Genomic DNA, 21,430 nt, shown 5'->3' on the forward strand with positions numbered 1-21,430 from the left:
TATCTCATTAAAGCAAATCTTTGCCATAAATGACCAGCCTAGTAAAATATGATAAAAACATAGTCCCTTTAATAATGGACAGCTCCTGGCATTATTGTGCTAAGGAATATTTCATTGTTTTCTGATCTTTATTTACATAATAAATGGTACCCCATGTTAAAATGTATTAGTTATCTGTATTGGTTCTCTATTAGTTATCTGAACTGGATAATGCTGGCTGTTAATATATTTTTTGCCAAATTTCTTTTTTTATAGGGAAGCTGTTAGTTTAATCTGTCGTAGAAGCATGAGCTCTCCATGGACTTAAACTCCTGCCTATGTGCTTATGCCAACAATAATGACTTTATCTTATTAGCCATTCAGAATTCAGGAGACCACTTGAGGGAATGCAATTTATCTGTATTTAAGTTTATATTAAAAAATGTGATTGCTTTAAATGTTGATATCCCTGAAGATGAGTATGTTTCAAAGTTCTAGTTATTGCTTTTATGTGAAGAATGCCCTGCTTGCTTTGTATCTGTAATTGTGGCTATAGAACTTGTACTCTATCCCCCAGCTGCTCACCTTCTTTCTCAGAAAATAGACTGACTTTTATTGCTTCATGCCAGTCTGATTTGTTTTCTGCTACTGGTGCCTCAAACTTAATATATCTCAAATTGAACTTATTCTTCTCAAATCTTATCCTCCTACATTCTTCATTTCTTCTTTCTACCTGACAGTTTGATTTATCATTTATTGTTGGAACTTCACATGTCAATATATTCTATGTCTCAAATCAAACTTTTTATTTTTCATTTCACCAACTCTAATATGCCAGAACCCTCTACTCCTATATTTTATACCTTAATTATTGGCAACACTGTTTGTAATCCAAGTATTTGTTTATTTGTCTGGCTTTCCCTCTAGTTGAGGCCAGGGTTTTAGCTTATTCGTTATTGCACTCTCATTGCCTCTCTCGGACACATAATAAAGCATTTAGTATTGCTGAATGAATGACTAAAGGTGTAGTTTAGAGTATCATCTATTAATTCTGCATTTACTGTTTAGTGTGCAGGGCAGTATGACAGGGAGACGAAGCATCCTGGATTGCCTGGGAATGCCCTGATTTTAGCACTACTGTCCTGTGTCCTGGGCAAACTGAGACAGTTCGTCACCATAACTCTAAACCATAGGTAAAGAGGCATATAATTATGAATAAAGCAGAAAATCCCCTTCTCTTATGGAGCTTATTAGTAAAAACATTTTAATTTTCTTGTGGTTTTACTTGAGCTCAATATGTTATGTAAACTTTTAACCTATTGACGGAAGATTTTATGTGATTAATTTTGGGAAACTTCAGTGAAGATTCTATGAGCGCTATCTCTTTTGAACACATGGGCTATTGGAGGTTCCCCCAGTTTTATATGAATTTCAGTATTTTGCAATTCATTTTATATTTCTTTAGATAGATTCATTTAGAATCTCTGCCATGTTTTGAGACAACTGCCTCAGAACTAGCCCTGAGCTTAGCTTTCTTCATTTTCATATCTGTCTCACATTATCCCAGTGTCTGTATACACCTAAATTAAAAAAATATATACCTTTAATTGTGAGATGAAATACTTATACAGAAAATCACATAAAATATAAACATACAACTTAAAAAGTGAATACTCAAAGAAATATGGCATTGCAAAATTTTCTTTTTCATTCATAACCCTTACCTTCTCCCCTACTGGTAAGCACTATTCTAATTTTTATGGCAATTACTTCCTTGCTTTTCTTAATTGATCATTGAATCATATTGATGAAATGATCTCTTTAACATAATGAAATGTCTCTTATTCCTGGTATTCGTTGTTCTAAAATCTGCCTTGTTGGATTTTAATTTAGTCACACCAGGTTTTTTCGATGCATGGATATATGATACATTTTTTCTCCTCCTATCATCTCTGTGTCTTATGTTTTAAGAGGGTTTCCTATAGACACCCTGAAGTTAGATGTTGCTTTTTTATCAAGTCTGACAATCTCTTTTAATTGGGATGTTTAAACATTTTCCATTTAATTTTGTTACCAATATTGTTGTGTTTAAATTTACTCTCTTAGAATTTGCTATTTTTCTCATCTGTTCTTTGTTACCCTTTGCTTCTTTCCCTGCCATAGTTGAATGATTTGAGTTTTAAAAAAGGTACTTTTGTTTTTATCTCTACTACTGGTTTACTAGCTGTAGCTTTCTTTTATTTTTTAGTGGTTCCACTAGAGTTTACAATATACATCTCTAACTTAACATTGTCTAACTTCAAATAATATTGTACCACTTCATGTATAGTATATGAGCCATACATATTCTGTTTTCCTCACCTCATTCTCTGTGCTATTGTGGCTAAATATTTTCTATTTACATATACCATGCTGCTGCTAAGTCACTTCAGTTGTGTCCGACTCTGTGTGACCCCATAGACAGCAGCCCACCAGGCTCCCCCGTCCCTGGGATTCTCCAGGCAAGAACACTGGAATGGGTTGCCATTTCCATCTCCAATGCATGAAAGTGAAAAGTGAAAGTGAAGTCGCTCAGTTGTATCCAACTCTTAGCAACCCCATGGACTGCAGCCCACCAGGCTCCTCCATCCATGGGATTCTCCAGGCAAGAGTACTGGAGTGGGGTGCCATTGCCTTCTCCGTTACATATACTATAATGCCACAATAAATCAAAATTATTTTTGCTTAAAACAATTATTTTTTAAAGTGATTCAGTTCAGTTCAGTCACTCAGTCGTGTCTGACTCTTTGCGACCCCATGAATCGCAGCATGCCAGGCCTCCGTATCTATCACCAACTCCTGGAGTTCACTCAAACTCACGTCCATTGAGTCAGTGATGCCATCCAGCCATCTCATCCTCTGTCATCCCCTTCTCCTCCTGCCCCTAATCCCTCCCAGCATCAGAGTCTTTTCCAATGAGTCAACTCTTCGCATCAGGTGGCCAAAGTACTGGAGTTTCAGCTTCAACATCAGTCCTTCCAAAGAAATCCCAGGGCTGATCTCCTTCAGAATGGACTGGTTAGATCTCCTTGCAGTCCAAGGGACTCTCAAGAGTCTTCTCCAACACCACAGTTCAAAAGCATCAATTCTCCAGCGCTCAGCTTTCTTCACAGTTCAACTGTCACATCCATACATGACTACTGGAAAAACCATAGCCTTGACTAGACGGACCTTTGTTGGCAAAGTAATGTCTCTGCTTTTCAATATGCTATCTAGGTTGGTCATAACTTTCCTTCCAAGGAGTAAGCGTCTTTTAATTTCATGGCTGCAGTCAGTATCTGCAGTGATTTTGGAGCTCCCCAAAATAAAGTCTGACACTGTTTCCACTGTTTCCCCATCTATTTCCCGTGAAGTGATGGGACCGGATACCATGATCTTCATTTTCTGAATGTTGAGCTTTAAGCCAACTTTTTCACTCTCCTCTTTGACTTTCATCAAGATGCTCTTTAGTTCCTCTCCACTTTGTGCCATAAGGGTGGTGTCATCTGCATATCTGAGGTTATTGATATTTCTCCTGGCAATCTTGATTCCAGCTTGTGTTTCTTCCAGCCCAGCATTTCTCATGATGTACTATGCATAGAAGTTAAATAAGCAGGGTGACAATATACAGCCTTGACGTACTCCTTTTCCTATTTGGAACCAGTCTGTTCCGTGTCCAGTTCTAACTGTTGCTTCCTGACCTGCATATAGGTTTCTCAAGAGGCAGGTCAGGTGGTCTGGTATTCCCATCTCTTTCAGAATTTTCCATAGTTTATTGTGATCCACACAGTCAAAGGCTTTGGCATAGTCAATAAAGCAGAAATAGATGTTTTTCTGGAACTCTCTTGCTTTTTTGATGATCTAGCGGATGTTGGCAATTAGATCTCTGGTTCCTCTGCCTTTTCTAAAACCAGCTTGAACATCTGGAAGTTCACGGTTCACGTATTGCTGAAGCCTGGCTTGGGGAATTTTGAGCATTACTTTACTAGCGTGTGAGATGAGTGCAATTGTGCAGTAGTTTGAGCATTCTTTGGCATTGCCTTTCTTTGGGAGTGGAATGAAAACTGACCTTTTCCAGTCCTGTGGCCACTGCTGAGTTTTCCAAATTTCTGGCATATTGAGCGCAGCACTTTCACAGCATCATTTTTTCAGGATTTGGAATAGCTCAACTGGAATTCCATCACTGAACTGAGAAAAAACATCTTGTTAACCTGCAGAAAAGTAGTTATAAATCTCATAATAAAATTGAAAAGTAGTTATTAATCTCAAGTATACTTTTCCTATCAGAAGTTTTCTTTGGGTCTTTTTTATATCCTCATGTTCATCTTTCTCTCTTGTTGAACATATGAAGAATATTTATAATAGATACCATAGTGCTTCTTGTGCTAATTCCATTTTCGCATTTCAAGATCTATTTCTTTTCATTGACTTTTCTCCAGTTTATAGGACATATTTCTATGCCTCTTGGAAGAACACTCTCTGGTTGTTTGCACTGTTCCCTTGATATAATCTGTAGCTTGGTTTGTGTGTGCCTGTATGTGTGTTCCATTTGAAATCTGTATTTTGTTCTTTGGTTGCTTACCCCATTTTGGAACATTTCAACTTCTGTACTGGATTTCTCTGCTCTATCAGACAACCCTTGTCTTTTCAAAATGGACCTTGGCTTCCTTTTAAGGATTTCTGTTCTTGTGGTCCTTGTGTGGTTTTGTTTGCTTTTGTTTTGAACAGCAGATTCAAACCATCAGTCACTAAATTAACACCCAGAGTTTTAACGTCATTCATGAATTTTTTTTCGAATCACCTCAGTGTTGTTGAGAACTTCCCTCCTTTGACCCTCTGGGCACTTTAGCACTTCAGATATTCTTACTTGTTTAAAATTATTTTAGCACTTAATGCTTCACTAGGTTGTTTCTTTTTAAGGGTAAGGTATGTATTTTTCTCACCTCTTTTGTGCTTCAGTCCTTACATAAATCTTGATTTCAGTTGCATTTTAATGCGTGAGGGCCTCAAAAAAACATTATTTCTGGTTTAAAAAATATATTTTATTAGTCCAGATTAGCAAGCTTTTAAACTGTACAAATTATTTCCATAAATCCTCATAGTGTACATTTTCCTTAGGTGTACAAGATTTTCACAAGTTTTGAGTCCTCACTTTTATCCTTTTATTACCTGTTGAATATAGTTCTGTTTTCTCTCATTTTTTCTTGAATATCAATGTTACTTAAACTGTGCTCATTTTCTTGATATATTTCTTAAAAAGTTTTTATCAGCCTTTCAGCAGACTAAGTCTGTCTAATAAGTTCATTTACTAAGTATGTCAGTAATCTTATGCTTGTATCTTGTATCCAGGAAATACTGAGTGCCAAACATGTACCCAAGCAAGGAAGCGAAGCTGAAAATTTTAGTCAGTGGTGTCCGACTCTCTGAAACATTATATTAATTACTTGCTGTAAGCTCACTTTAAGGAGCCTGGTGGGCTGCAGTCCATGGGCTTGCTGGGAGTCGGACATGACTGAGCGACTTCACTTTCACTTTTCACTTTCATGCATTGGAGAAGGAGATGGCAACCCACTCCAGTGTTCTTGCCTGGAGAATCCCAGGCATGGCGGAGCCTGGTGGGCTGCCGTCTCTGGGGTCGCACGGAGTCGAACGTGACTGAAGTGACTTAGCAGCAGCAGGCTCTCTCTATAAATTCATATATGCTATTTGGTATAATTAACAAAAGTGAAAGTGTTAGTTGCTCAGTTGTGTCCAACTCTTTATGACCCCATGGACTATAGCCTGCCAGGCTCCTCTGTCCATGGCATTTTCCAGGCAAGAATACTGGAGTAGGTTGCCATTTCTTTCTCCAGGGTATCTTCTCAACTCAGGGATCAAACTCAGGTCTCTCGCATTGTAGGGAGACTCTTAACTGTCTGAACCACCAGGGAAGCTGTATAATTAATAGGTTTCTCCCACATATAATACTGTGATCTTCTGAGGATGAAAATATTTTATCAGTTAAATAGAACTTCCACTTTCATCCCAACTAAATATGCTTAGAAGAAAAAAAGCTTTTGTTTTCTTTAGGTATTTTTTCTTTTGTTTAGTAAGTTCAATTCTATAGGTTCTTAATTTAATATATATTAATTCCACTCTTACATAGAACATTTAAAATGCAACAACTTCTATGGCTAGACATTAGTTCTGATAATATATAGTCTTAGCAATTGATGTACCAAATGATTTTATATATTTTGAGTGCTTTTTCTCTGAAATCATTAGAATCCTGTCTTATCTGCCAATGATATGATTTTACTTACAGATGGCTATGCACCATTCCTGTCTTTGACTGCCAGGGAAAGTACTTTTACTGTTGTCTCTAACACTGAGAAAGATGTTCCAGGTCCAGGACACTATAATGTTTCAGAAAAGCAGGTAAATTTATAGCAGTCATTATAATTGTCTGAGTTAACAAAAATCATGCTTTCTTCCTCTAATAGACTAATGTGTCACTTGCCATATTATATTTTCCCTTCATATCATTTTCTTTCGCCTTTCAATCTGTATTTTGCAATAGAATAAGAGAAAAAGAACTGTGTTCAATGGTAATTGGTGGGTGTTGGTCATTAGTCTATATAACCTATAGGACAAAAGCATTGTCCTTGAGATTCCTGAGTGGGAGAATAGGGCTACTGAATTTATTAAGGCCCATGAAAGTTGTACAGATGGTCAAGATATGTAGAATAAGAATGACAGCAGGGTGCAGGAATTGGTTTGTGGGCTGTACTCTAAAGCTGTAGCTATGGCCACTGTCTCCTATGTCTGTACCATCTCAAGAGTCTGGACCAGAAAATCTTCAATGGTTTATTTATGTTCAGAAATAATGTTTTAATTCCAGTATTTTCATAATCATTAACATCCAGTTTTACCCTTTTCACATACATTTTGCAGTCATAGTAAGTCCTACCTGACCCAAGCAGACCTATATCTCCCCTGTTAAAGGCCCAGATCCAATCGCTGATGTCTTAATTTTTGTATTAGACTTCTGAAGTATTAATAGCAATGTTTTCTACCAGTTATGGGGTTCTGGTTGCAAGCAATCAAATGAATTTTTAAGACAGATACTAGGTTTCTAATAAATTTATAGGTAAGATACTTGGTTGGCTCATGGACTCGATGGAAGAATTGTTCAAACAGGTCTTGCTGCTGCTGCTAAGTCACTTCAGTTGTGTCTGACTCTGTGTAACCCCGTAGATGGCAGTCCACCAGGCTCCCCCGTCCCTGGTATTCTCCAGGCAAGAACACTGTAGTAGGTTGCCAGTTCCTTCTCCAATGCATGAAAGTGAAAAGTGAAAGTGAAGTCGCTCAGTCATGTCCGACCCTCAGTGACCCCAAGGACTGCAGCTTACCAGGCTCCTCCGTACATGGGATTTTCCAGGCAAGAGTACTGGAGTGGGGTGCCATTGCCAAGAAGGATGAAATGAAAGTGAAAGCCGTTCAGTCGTGTCTGACTCTTTGCGACCCCATAGACTATATAGCCTGCCAGGCTCCTCTGTCCATGGAATTCTCCAGGCCAGAATACTGGAGTGGGTAGCCGTTCCGTTTTCCAGGGGATCTTCCCCACCCAGGGATCAAATCCAGGCCTCCCACATTGCAGGCGGATTTTTTACCAGCTGAGCCACCAAGGAAGCAGTAAAGAAGGATAGAACTAAGACAATTCCAGGTGTTTCAGTAGTAAGAACTTCTGCACTATTCAGTGGCAAACTTCCATTCAGTTCAGTTCAGTTCAGTTCAGTCACTCAGTCATGTCCCACTCTGCGACCCCATTAATCACAGCACGCCAGGCCTCCCTGTCCATCACCAACTCCTGGAGTTCACCCAGACTCACGTCCATCGAGTCAGTGATGCCATCCAGCCATCTCATCCTCTGTCGTCCCCTTCTCCTCCTGCCCCCAATCCCTCCCAGCATCAGAGTCTTTTCCAATGAGTCAACTCTTCGCATCAGGTGGCCAAAGTACTGGAGTTTCAGCTTTAGCATCATTCCTTCCAAAGAAATCCCAGGGCTGATCTCCTTCAGAATGGACTGGTTGGATCTCCTTGCAGTCCAAGGGACTCTCAGGAGTCTTCTCCAACACCACAGTTCAAAAGCATCAATTCTTCAGTGCTCAGACTTCTTCACAGTCCAACTCTCATGTCCATACATGACCACAGGAAAAACCATAGCCTTGACTAGACGGACCTTTGTTGGCAAAGTAATGTCTCTGCTTTTGAATATGCTATCTAGGTTGGTCATAACTTTCCTTCCAAGGAGTAAGCGTCTTTTAATTTCATGGCTGCAGTCACCATCTGCAGTGATTTGGGAGCCCCCAAAAATAAAGTCTGACACTGTTTCCACTGTTTCCCCATCTATTTCCCATGAAGTGATGGGACCGGATGCCATGATCATTGTTTTCTGAATGTTGAGCTTTAAGCCAACTTTTTCACTCTCTACTTTCACTTTCATCAAGAGGCTTTTTAGTTCCTCTTCACTTTCTGCCATAAGGGTGGTGTCATCTGCATATCTGAGGTTATTGATATTTCTCCCGGCAATCTTGATTCCAGCTTGTGTTTCTTCCAGTCCAGCGTTTCTCATGATATACTCTGCATATAAGTTAAATAAGCAGGTTGACAATATAGAGCCTTGACATACTCCTTTTCCTATTTGGAACCAGTCTGTTGTTCCATGTCCAATTCTAACTGTTGCTTCATGACCTGCATACAGATTTCTGAAGAGGGAGGTCAGGTGGTCTGGTATGCCCATCTCTTTTAGAATTTTCCACAGTTTATTGTGATCCACACAGTCAAAGGCTTTGGCATAGTCAATAAAGCAGAAATAGATGTTTTTCTGGAACTCTCTTGCTTTTTCCATGATCCAATGGATGTTGGCAATTAGATCTCTGGTTCCTCTGCCTTTTCTAAAACCAGCTTGAACATCAGGAAATTCACGGTTCACATATTGCTGAAGCCTGACTTGGAGAATTTTGAGCATTACTTTACTAGCCTGTGAGATTAGATAATGTAATTCCATAAATTCCTTCCACTTTTTTTTTTTTTTTTTTAATGTCTGACAACACTACAGATAAAATTCTCAGTAGGGAAAATCTGGTCTGGTTTTATTATGGACCCACACCTGTGATTCCTGGGTCAGGGGTTCCTGTGTTTGGAAGTTCCTTTTAAAACACAAAATACAGTAGGTTTGATTATCCCAAGAGTGGTAAATATGCTATTTTGAGCAAATAATAGAAGGGATGCTGAACAGAGAAAAGCAATAGATTTCCATTACGTTTCATGCTTTGATTGCCTAGTTCTCCTCTCTCTCATGCACACGACATATACACACTTCTTCCTATATATGTAATTTTAAAAGTTCAGTTATTTTATGCATATTTTAGTGTTTTGCTACTACGTTTAAAGATGGTATTATGGTGTCACTGCTAAATGAATCCTGGAGCTTTAGATGAAGACTGCTTCTTGTTCTTGACATTCCTGTTTCATTGTTCTGCAGTTTATAGATTTGATGGTAAATATAACATGAGCTTTTATAAAGAAGTGGTTGGGAGTGTGGGCTCTGGAGCTAGACTACCTAGACTCAAAATCTGTCTCTGCTTACAAGCTGTGAGACTTAATCTTAACCACTTAGTCTCTTCAGGCCTTTGTTTCTTTGTCTATTAAGTAGCGGCAGTAATTTGGTAGGCTTTTTTTTTTCTAAGGATTAAATATATTAATAAGCATTTAGAATAGTACCTTAAAGTACTGAAGGTTGGCCTTCAGTAAATTTTAACAATTATTAGTGTTGCCATTTTACAATAGAAAGGAGAAAGAAATAGAAGGAAAATTAAAAAAAAAAAGTGACGTATAAAGCAAGGAAATATAGGTAAGGACCTGTTCTGTTTCTGTAACTGAACAAAAGGCTATAGCTTAAGATTTTTCCGTTACTCATTCCATGTTCCTTTAACACGAACTTTATACTGGTGGAGTTCTAAGCTTAGTGAGATGAATAGACTTCAGATCTAAGGTGTCTGAGTTCTTGGTTCTTAGGCTTGCTTTTTGTCCTTTAAATAAACTTGCTCTTAGCATTTTCACCGACAGTTAGAAGGCTCTGCAGGGTGTCCCATCTTCCATCCTACCACACTCCTGGTACTCTTTAGTCCTGTTTTTCTGTCCTAGTCAGGACAGAAAATTAATTTCCCCTGTCAATACACAAACCTCCTTATTTTGTTTTCTGCTTGGTAGGAAAGAACGTTAATGATCGCTTTGGTGGTTTCAACTTCCACTTCAGGGGAACATGTCTTGCTTTCCCACGAACTCTTAACATTTCCAGAAAACGAGAGCCTAGAGCACAAAAAGCAAAACATTAAATAGTGGGACATTAGATGTAGTCATTAGCAGTGTCACTCCTGCTTCCACTCCCTGGCGTACAGACCAGGCCAGCATGGGTCTATGGGCTTGCTGGTTCTGACAGCATTTCCCTCGTTAAGCCTGGTATGTAATTGTAGTATTCAAAGAGGGAAATACAGTAAAAATACATAATATATAGGTTTCAAACTTGTCAAATGTGATAGTTATCAGGATGTTGGAGTGTTACTTTAATACTGATTTTAGTCAATTCTCTTGTAAAGTAATATAAAGGACAATTTAAGTAAAATTTTATTTTATTCCCAATTGGGTACATTTCTTGGATTTCAAGAGTAAGAAGTAAGGAAGTGTGCTTTTTTGTGGAATGGATGATCTAAGAAAAAGTTCTAGTATTCTCTACTTTTATCCTTAAAACTATAAGCAAATGCCTGGAAAATATTGATTTCCTTGCTTTAAAAAATGATTTATTACTTACACAGTTGCTGTTAAGTTTTGGAGTTTTAAGTTAAATTCTTGTAGAACTTTTAGAAGTTCAAGAAGCATGAATTTATCATACTATTTGAAAAATAAAAGTCATTTCATTTTAAACAACAATAGGAAACATGTTTGTAATGTGACATAGGTTACATGTTATGTAAATAATATATTAGATAATAAAGGAGTAATCTTACTGGAAATTAATGGGTATATTTGGTAATTTATTTTTATACTTTTCTTTTGGAAGCATAGATTGAAATGTTGCTTTCTATGGGCAGTTAGTAAATATCATTTGAAGACTTCAAATGAAATGTTAAAAAACCCAAAATGTGGGTTGTATTTGTGAGGGCCTGCCTCCACTGCTAAATGTAGCAATAGAATACATGTAGAATACTTGAAGCTTTTATGAAAGCAGAAGATTTAGGAGTTGAAATTTTTTCCCCCTATTTGGTCTTCTCTGTTTCTCTCTTCCTCTTATGGTCATTTCACTTTGGCTATGGTTGTGACCATTATTCTAAAGTTGGAGGTGGGGCATAATTTTTGCCTTTATAGCTCTTGGCCAGTTATAGGCAAAGCAGTTTCCTTTAGCATATCTGAAGTATGTTAATTTTTTTCAAGAGGAAAAGAAAAGTAGAAAAGAACATAAAGGATATTTGCTTTGTAGAAAAGAACGCAAAGAAAATTAAGAAAATAAAAGAAGCAGAAGAATCAAATTTACAAAGTGCAAACTTCTGATCCTTTGATAATTAACCTATTAAGTCACATACTTTTTTTTGTCCATATCCTATTTCCTAGGATGATTCCCATTCCAAAAATTCAGTACAAATTTCATTGTTTTCTGGTTGTCTTCTAGCATTAGACCTGTTTCTGTAAGGTAGATACCATTTCGTTCCTTCCCACATGAGAATGGCCCTGGAGAAGGAACTGGCAACCCACTCCAATATTCTTGCCTGGAGAATCACATGGACAGACGGGTCTGGTGGTGTAGAATCCGTGGGGCTGCAAAGAGTCTAACGTAATTGAGTGACTAACATACACACACACACACACACACACACACACACACACACACACAGAAGAATGGTTCTAGATATGGGGATCTATTTCCTGTGCCTATATGGTTTATGTCTTATTTTTCATAAACTAGGCCTAGTAAGAGATGTCCAAATCTAGGTTTTATTTTTGATTGAAGAGATATACCTCATTAGAGCTGAATGATAGGTTATCATGTGTGATACAGTGCATGGGTTCACACTTTAGATGAGACTCTGCCTCCTATAGTGTTGAGAGATTGCTGACAATATAATAATTCATCACATAACCATAGCACATAGACAAAGCATAGTTCTCAAGAAAGACTAAGACCGCTTTCTCACAGGTGTTTATATAAACTGTATTATTACTTGGTAATATGATTTTGACTCAGTTATCTGACATATGGAAGTTCCCTTTGTAAACTCTTGTGAAATTTGTAGTTATGAATAATATGAAACATATCCTGGTTATTTTGTATGCAGTTAAAAAAATCAGAGCTATCTAAACTTTTGTTGAAGCATTCAATATAAATTCAAATTCAGTTTGAAATGTCAGATCTTAGAGACTATACTAATGGCTGTCAAAGAATGGAAATTTGGAGATCTTCTCTTCACATGATTTTATATTTTAATTTAACTTATTAAACTTTTTACAAAATCATTAATGTCTACCATTATAGATCCAAATTCTTTAAACATAGGAATTGTGATTTTATTAAATCAGTAATCAAGTAGTGAATTGAGTATCTAAGAATAATTTGACTCTTTTTTTTTTTTTTACCAAAAGAACTCTTTTGTGTATTTCTTAAACTCTGAATAAAGCCTAGTAAGGTGCAAACTAGAGGTATGCTCAGTCAATAGTGATTGTGAACAGCTGACATGAACACATCGTGTGAAAAAGTCTGTTGGTAAATTAATAACTTAAAAAAACATATCTGACCAATCAGATGCCAACAAATATGAATATGAATCATCTTTGAAATGACTGATCTGTGATTGTTTATTGAAACTAGTATGATGGAATTTTATTTGAATTAGTTGGCTTTTAGCCAGTTGATAACTTTCTGATTCTAGAGAATCCAGATATGTGACATGCATATCTGGATATTGCATATCCCTGCAATAAACAGTGTTTAGAACTAATCTGAGCATAAAACCAAGCTGTTGCCAGTAAAACTGCATAAACAACCCTGGAAATGTCCAAAGTGTTATTCATGAAAATAATTAATCCTAAACAAGATTGGAAGGCTTTCTTCCCCCCTGCAGTATGAACATTTAATCTCATTTCAGAGGTTTAAATTCTCCAGAGACTTATAAACAAACATGCACTCTTTATTCTTGCTCCATAACTTTGGAGATTCCTTTATCTTTGATTTCTGTTTTAAAACTGAGTGTTGCATTCTTTTTGAGTGTTCAAAGTACAGCAAATTTTAGTTTGAGTTTGCCATTAAAACTGACAGCTGTATTGTCATCCTTTCTTATTAATGTCTCTCATTAGAGAACTGTCTTCAGTCAAGAGCCTTAACTTTCTCAGGCTGAGTTTTAAAACTAATAATGTTCATATTAATATGTAATATTTATCAAATAGATATTGATTTAAAAGTGTTTCTTTTATTTTTTTTTTTTATTTTATTTTTTTTAAGTGTTTCTTTTTTTAAGTGTTTCTTTTAATTCATGTTTTTCCTGTCCATTTTAGTGTAATATAAAAGGAGGCCAAAGTCTACAAAACCGGGAAAAGCGTTTTAAGAAGTTTATTTCAGATGGTCCAGGGCCAGCAAGCTATGATGGATCTTATCCTGGAACACTGGCTGTCGTGAACAGGAAAACTCCGGAGGCTAAAGAGCGTCTTCAGTCAGTATGTTGCTATTTTGATTTCTGTTCCTAATTACTTTTTTTTAAAGTTAAAATAATGTAGAAATGGTATAATGTTTTATGTGATAAGTACATTTAAAAAACCTTATGGTGAAAATTATCTGGTTTATTAGTATCCATATTGTAGTTCATAATTAAATGAATACTGTTTACAAATTTTAGTTTTTTACCTGTATTAACATTTGACTTCATTTTTGCTTTTGATAAAAGTATAGTCTCTTCCAGTGTCTGAGGTGAACAAAAAGTAAAGGAGATTTTAAAAGTTGCCATAGTGATTTACATCTGTATATAGAGGAAACTGTGTTAAGTATTGTTAATAATATAGTGAAAATTGAAACATGACTCCTGAAATAAATAAGCTTAAAATTTAGGTGAGAGAGAAATATATAGATCATTAATAATATAAGATGAAATATGACAGATGCTAAGTGAATGATCATGTGATTAAGTGCCATAGGAATTTAAAGGAAGACTGATGTATTATGGGAAAGCATAGTTTGGAGATGGTTTATAGCAGAGGTTTGTTTTGAAGCATAGGATTGCAATATCCTTTCCAGAGGATCAGTATATTCTTAATAAGTAAATTTTCAGATGACTAAACCATTTAAATGCCAGTATTTTATTTGATATTCTTATACCAGATGTGTGTGTGTTAGTCGCTCAGTCTTAATCTGACTCTTAGTGACGCCATGGACTGTAGTCTGCCAGGCTCCTCTGTCCATAGAATTCTCCAGGCAAGAATACTGAAGTGGGCTTCCATTCCCTTCTCCATTGGATCTTCCCAATGCAGGGATTGAACACAGGTCTCCTTCATTGCAGGTGAATTCTTTACCATCTGAGCCACCAGAGAGGCCCTATATTTATACTAATATTTCTAATATATGTTACTCTTTCTTGTTTTTATTAAAATTATAAAAGAGCTTACATTAAAGGAAATTCTGAAAAAACAGATAATCACCTGAAAACTTCTGACTCTTAACACTGATAATTCTGTTAATTTTTTTAGTGTTAAACTGTATATGTATATGACTTTATTGTAGTTGTTCTTTCGTCACTAAGTTGTGTTTGACTCTTTTGTGTCCCCATGAACTGTATGTAGCCCGCCAGGTTCCTCTGTTCATGGGATTTTCCAGGCAGGAATACTGGAAAGTGTTGCCATTTCCTTCTCCAGGGGATCTTCCTCACCCAGGGATTGAACCCCCATCTCCTGCATTGGCAAGTGTGTTCTTTATCACTGAGCCATCTGGGAAGCCATATGACTTTATACACTGACATATAATATTACATAATTTAAATAGCTGTAGTCAAAAATTTAATTTTAATTTATATTTTTGATTTCCATTTAACGTTAAATCAGATATTTTCCTTGCTACATAGTCTGCAAAATTAGGATTTTTTATATAGGGTACTGGTAAGATGATTTAGCTGGGAAGGAATGAAGCCAGGAAATGTTACAGAAAAATGTAAAGTTTGTTTTGGCCTGGCAGATACTATGATTGCATAGCACAAGTCCACTTGGAATTGCTGATTGTTGATATGACTGTAGAAATGAATGCCCATTTTTGAAATCACTAATACTTGCTTTACTAAGCAAGATAAAAAACTGAGCCAAGTGAGAGAGATTCCTTACCTCTAATAGTGGCTTAAACAGTAGTTTGGTTTGTATTATGGTTTATGTTACTATTTAATAATAGTTTGATTAAATCTTGGTTTATATTATGAAGTAAGACTTGAATTCACTCTTTTAAATTACTTTTACAAACATTTTTGATTTATATTGTAAAACTCATGAAGTCAATATTTAATAGTTGTCTATTGTAAATTTTAATATTTTATTATTCATTCCTTCTCTTGTCTTTGAGTAAATAGTATAATTTTTTTTTTTTTAACAGAAAATGTCAAGGGCACTTACAGTTTCCAGAAGTGTTTATGTTCCTTCAATTCCTTTTGGACGGTCATACGGTTATGATATTAATGAGGATGACAGTATCGTAAAACATTTACCACCTGCCAGTGACAGCACCCTAGGTCCAGCATACTATAAGCCTCAAATTGTAAGTATAGTACATTTCACATTGACAGTTGGAAGACCATTTATGATTTTGCATGTTTTAGTTAAGGTAATGCTAACTGCATAACAAATAGACCCCCAAATCTCACTGACTTAATACAGCAGAAATTCTTTTTCTTTATCATTCATATGGGCATTTCTTGTTGATAAGAGACTTTCCTCCATGTATAGATTCAGGAACACAGGCTTATTCCATTCATGTTACTGTTATCTCCAAGGGTCTTGGTGTCATATGTATCCATCCTGCAGAAGGGTAAGAGGACAAAGAACTGCTAGTGGGTTTCTTTCTAGGTTAGGCCGGGGAGTTCAGGGCACACTGAACTTTATATTACGTTTATATACCTCATAATATAAAGGTATAATATAAACTGCCAAGGAGTCTGGGAAATATAGTCTAGGTATATTCCAGAAAAAGAGGAAGTAGGTTTAACTTACTAAAAGTCTTCTGCTGCATTGTATAAGCATATGCAATACATAGATATTCTTTTCCTGAATTTGAAAGGGAAGAAGCATTTTATTTATAAAATAATTTGTTTTTTAAAAATATTTATTTGTCTGTACCATGTGGTGGCATATGGGATCTTTATTTGTGTCATGTGGGATCTAGTTACCTGACCAGGGATTATACTGAGGCCCCCTACATTGGGGCTGTGGAGTCTCAGCCACTGGACTACCACAGAAGTCCTATGACAGAATTTGAATCTAATAAGCATTATTTATTTCATAAGTGATCATTAAAAAGGATAAGGAGTCTCTCTCTGATTTAAAATATCAAACATAATATAGCAGATGCATCTTATCCAGGTTTTAAATTTCAAATGAGCAAAAACTTCATTCAGTCAGTTGAAATGTATGCGTTATCCATGAATATAGATATGTCTGGTTTTACTTCATTACAAGACTGAAGCACATTGTGCTTTGAATCTGTTGTATTTTTATACTTTTATGGGATCTTGAAGAAGTAATCCTAGTGAGGAAAATGGCAAATTTAGGGTACAGTTAAGGAGAGGCTGAAGAGACATCTTGGGCAAAGAAAAGGTATATTCAGAATTTGGCTTAGCTTTTATTCCCAGTACTCTCTAATGTTTGAACATGTTTCCATTTTTGGGTATAGACTTAAACACCTTGTGAAACCATTTGATTTTTGGTAACAGGTATACTGGGGCATTTTAGAGTCTTAGATACTTTGAATTGTTAAGTTTTTATTCCTAAAGTATTTTTATTGTAATTTATATAATTACACATTGACTAGTAAAAACATAAAAACAGATAACCATGTACCCACCATCACATATAATACATAATAAAATTTTATTACACTTCAATTAGCTATGTTTTAAAATGTGTGCTTGGTTGCTCAGTTGTGTCCAACTCTTTATGACCCCATGGACTGTAGCCCACCAGGTTCCTCTGTCCATGGGGATTCCCCAGGCCAAGAATACTGGAGTGGGTTGCCATGCCATCCTCCAGGGGATCTTCCCAAACCAGGGATGGAACCCAGGTCTCCCGCATTGCAGGCGGATTCTATACTGTCTGAGCCACCAGGGAAGCCCGCGTTTTTTAAAAAATATATTATTACAATTATTACCCTGCCCAAGTTCCCTCCCTGCTTTTGTCTCCCTTTGCAAAAGTAAACAGTGAATCTTTTAGTTCATTTCAGTTCAGTTGCTCAATAATGTCTGACTTTTTGCAACCCATGGACTGCAGTACCCCAGGCCTCCCTGTCCATCACCAACTCCTGGAGCTTATTAAACTCACGTCCATCAAGTCAGTGATACCATCAAACCATCTCATCCTCTATCGTCCCCTTTTCTTCCCACCTATAATCATTCCCAGCATCAGGGTCTTTTCAAATGAGTTAGTTCTTCACATCAGGTAGCCAAAGTATTAGCATTTCAGCTCCAGCATCAGTCCTTCCAATAAATATTCAGGACTGATTTCCTTTAGGGTGGACTGGTTGGACCTCCTTGCAGTCCAAGGGACTCTCAAGAGTCTTCTCCAACACCACAGTTCAAAAGCATCAATTCTTCAGTGCCCAACTTTCTTTATAGTCCAACTCTCACATCCATACATGACTACTGGAAAAACCAAAACTTTAACTAGATGGACCTTTGTTGGCAAAGTAATGTCTCTGCTTTTTAATATGCTGTCTAGGTTGGTCATAACTTTTCTTCCCAGGCAGAAGCGTCTTTTAATTTCATGGCTGCAGTCACCATCTGCAGTGATTTTGGAGCCCCAGAAAATAATGTCTGTCACTGTTTCCATTGTTTCCCTGTCTAGCTGCCATGAAGTGATGGGACCAGATGCTGTGATCTTAGTTTTCTGAATGTTGAGTTTTAACCCAACTTTTTCACTCTCCTCTTTCACTTTCATCAAAAGGCTCTTTAGTTCCTCTTCACTTTCTGCCATAAGGGTGGTGTCATCTGCATATCTGAGGTTATTGAGATTTCTCCCTGCAGTCTTGATTCCAGCTTGTGCTTCATCCAGCTTGGCATTTTGCATGGTGTACACTGCATATAAGTTAAATTAGCAGGGTGATAATATACAGCCTTGACATACTCCTTTCCCAATTTGGAACCAGTCTGTTGTTCCATTCCAGTTCTAACTGTTGCTTCTTGACCTGCATGAAGATTTATAAGAGGCAGGTCAGGTGGTCTGGTATTCCCATCTCTTGAAGAATTTTTCACAGTTTATTGTGATCCACACAGTCAAAGGCTTTGTCATAGTCAATAAAGCAGAAGTAGATGTTTTTCTGCAACTTCCTCGCTTTTTTGATGATCCATCAGATGTTGGCAATTTGATCTCTGGTTCCTCTGCCTTTTCTATATCCAGCTTAAACATCTGGAAGTTCACCTGTTGAAGCCTGGCTTGGAGAACTTTGAGCATTGCTTTGCTAGTGTGTGAGATAAGTGCCATTGTGTGGTAGTTTGAGCATTCTTTGGCATTGCCTTTCTTTGGGATTGGATTGAAAACTGATCTTTTCCAGTGGCCACTGTTGAGTTTTCCAAAGTTGCTGGCAAATTGAGTGCAGCACCTTCACAGCATCATCTTTTAGGATTTGAAATAGCTCAAGTGGAATTCCATCACCTCCACTAGCTTTGTTTGTAGTGATGCCTCCTAAGGCCCACTTGACTTCACATTCCAGGATGTTTAGCTCTAGGTGAGTGATCACACCATCATGGTTATCTGGGTCGTGAAGATCTTTTATGTATAGTTCTTCTGTGTATTCTTGCCACCTCTTCTTAATATCTTCTGCTTCTGTTAGCTCCATACCATTTCTGTCCTTTACTGAGCCCATCTTTGTGTGAAATGTTCCCATGGTATCTCTGATTTTCTTGAAGAGATCTCTAGTCTTTCCCATTCTGTTGTTTTCCTCTATTTCTTTGCATTAATCACTGAAGAAGGCTTTCTTATCTCTCCTTGCTATTCTTTGGAACTCTGTATTCAAGTGGGTATATCTTTCCTTTTCTCCTTTGCCTTTCACTTCCCTTCTTTTCACAGCTATTTGTAAGGTCTCCTCAGACTACCATTTTGCCTTTTTGCATTTCTTTTTCTTGGGATGTTCTTGATCACTGCTTCCTGTACAATGTCACGAACCTCTGTCCATAGTTCTTCAGGCACTCTGTCTATCAGATCTAATCCCTTGAATCTATTTGTCACTTCCACTGTATAAGTGTAAAGGATTTTATTTAGGTCATGCTTGAATGGTGGCTCAGATGGCAAAGCGTCTGCTTGCAGTGCAGGAGACCTGGATTCAATCCCTGGGTTTGGAAGATCCCTGCAGAAGGAAATGGCAACCCACTCCAGTACTCTTGCCTGGAAAATTCCATGGATGGGGGAGTCTGATAGGCTACAGTCTATGGGGTCGCAAAGAGTCGGACATAGCTGAGCGACTTCATTTTTAATGGTCTAGTGATTTTCCCTACTTTCTTCAATTTAAGTCTGAATTTAGCAATAGGAATTCATGATCTAAGCCACAGTCAGCTCCTGGACTTGTTTTTGCTAACTGTAGAGAGCTTCTCCATCTTTGGTTGCAGAGTATAATCCATTTCATTTTGGCATTGACCATCTGATGATATCCATGTGTAGAGTGTTCTCTTGTGTTGTTCAAAGTGGGTGTTTCCTATGACCAGTGCGTTCTCTTGGCAAAACTCTATTAGCTTTGCCCTGCTTCATTCTGTAGTCCGAGGCCAAACTTGCCTGTTACTCCAGGTGTTTCTTGACTTCCTACTTTTGCATTCCAGTCCCCTATAATGAAAAGGACATCTTTTTTGGGTGTTAATTCTAGAAGGTCTTGTAGGTCTTCATAGAACCGTTCAACTTCAACTTCTTCAGCATTAGTGTTTGGGGCATAGACTTGGATTACTGTGCTATTGAATGGTTTGCCTTGGAAACGAACAGAGAGCATTCTGTCATTTTTAAGATTGCATCCAAGTACTGCATTTTGGATTCTTTTGTTGACTATGATGGCTACTCCATTTCTTCTAAGGGATTCCTGCCCACCATAGTAGATATAGTGGTCATCTGAGTTAAATTCACCCATTCCAGTCCATTTTAGTTTACTAATTCCTAAAATGTTGATGTTCACTCTTGCCGTCTCCTGTTTGACAACTTCCAATTTGCCTTGATTCATGGATCTAACATTCCAGGTTCCTAAGCAGTATTGCTCTTTTCAACATCAGACTTTACTTCCATCATCAGTCACATCCACAACTGGGTGTTGTTTTTTCTTTGGCTCCTTCTCTTCATTCTTTCTGGAGTTATTCTCCACAGATCTCCAGTAGCATATTGGGCACCTACCAACCTGGGGAGTTCATCTTTCACTGTCCTATCTTTTTGCCTTTTCATACTATTCATGGGGTTCAAGGCAAGAATACTGAAGTGGTTTGCCATTCCCTTCTCCAGTGGACCAGGTTTTGAATCTTTACTACATTTAAATAACAAATATTGTTGTAAATGGTATCATCTGGTATGTAGATTGCTTCCTAGTTCACTTAATACTATATTTTCTAGATTTAACTATATCAATATATTTTATCTAATTTATTCATTGTTCCCAGTTAGTGAATTTCTTTTTTTAAAAAAATTTATATGTTGAAAAAATTTCAGATTGGGAGAAAAGTAACAAGAATAATACAAGTAATTACTATATACTTTTCACTTAGATCCTGCAGTTAACACTTCATTACATTTTCTTTGTCATTTCCTCCATATTTATTTCTATCCTTCTTTTCATTAAGCAATTTGAGAGTACTGCATTTCAAACATGATGCCCCTTTATACCTAAATACATTAGTATAGAATTTCTAAGAACAAGAATCTCTATTATGAACACAATAATGATCAAAATCGGAAAAATTTCATTCATATAATGCTATCATCTAATCTATAAATATTTCTAAAGTATTGCTAATTATCTCAATGAAGTTCTTTAAAAATGAGTTTTGGTCTAGAGTCTTAATCTAGTATTATAAGCCACATTTAGTTGTGTCTCCTTAGATTCCTTTAATTGGGAACAGTTCTTCAATCTTTCATTGTTTTTTGTAGTCTTGACTTTTTAAAGAGTACGGAGTGTTTATTTTGTAGAATATGTTTCCATTTT

The 21,430-nt window shown here is 36.9% G+C and overlaps 1 protein-coding gene across 10 annotated transcripts in view; it reads left to right on the forward strand.

The window, feature by feature from the left end:
• The window catches only part of STPG2 (sperm tail PG-rich repeat containing 2), a 620,311-nt gene that overhangs the window by 5,557 nt on the left and 593,324 nt on the right, over positions 1 to 21,430 (forward strand). For all 10 annotated transcript variants that reach the window (XM_044946202.2, XM_044946197.2, XM_044946200.2 and 7 more), the window contains exons 2-4: positions 6,302 to 6,414; positions 13,582 to 13,740; positions 15,650 to 15,811. In XM_044946202.2, the coding sequence (XP_044802137.2) occupies positions 6,302 to 6,414; positions 13,582 to 13,740; positions 15,650 to 15,811 (434 nt within the window). The remainder of the gene's footprint in view (positions 1 to 6,301; positions 6,415 to 13,581; positions 13,741 to 15,649; positions 15,812 to 21,430) is intronic.

This window comes from Bubalus bubalis, chromosome 7 (assembly GCF_019923935.1).
Source record: "Bubalus bubalis isolate 160015118507 breed Murrah chromosome 7, NDDB_SH_1, whole genome shotgun sequence".
NCBI lineage: Eukaryota > Metazoa > Chordata > Mammalia > Artiodactyla > Bovidae > Bubalus > Bubalus bubalis.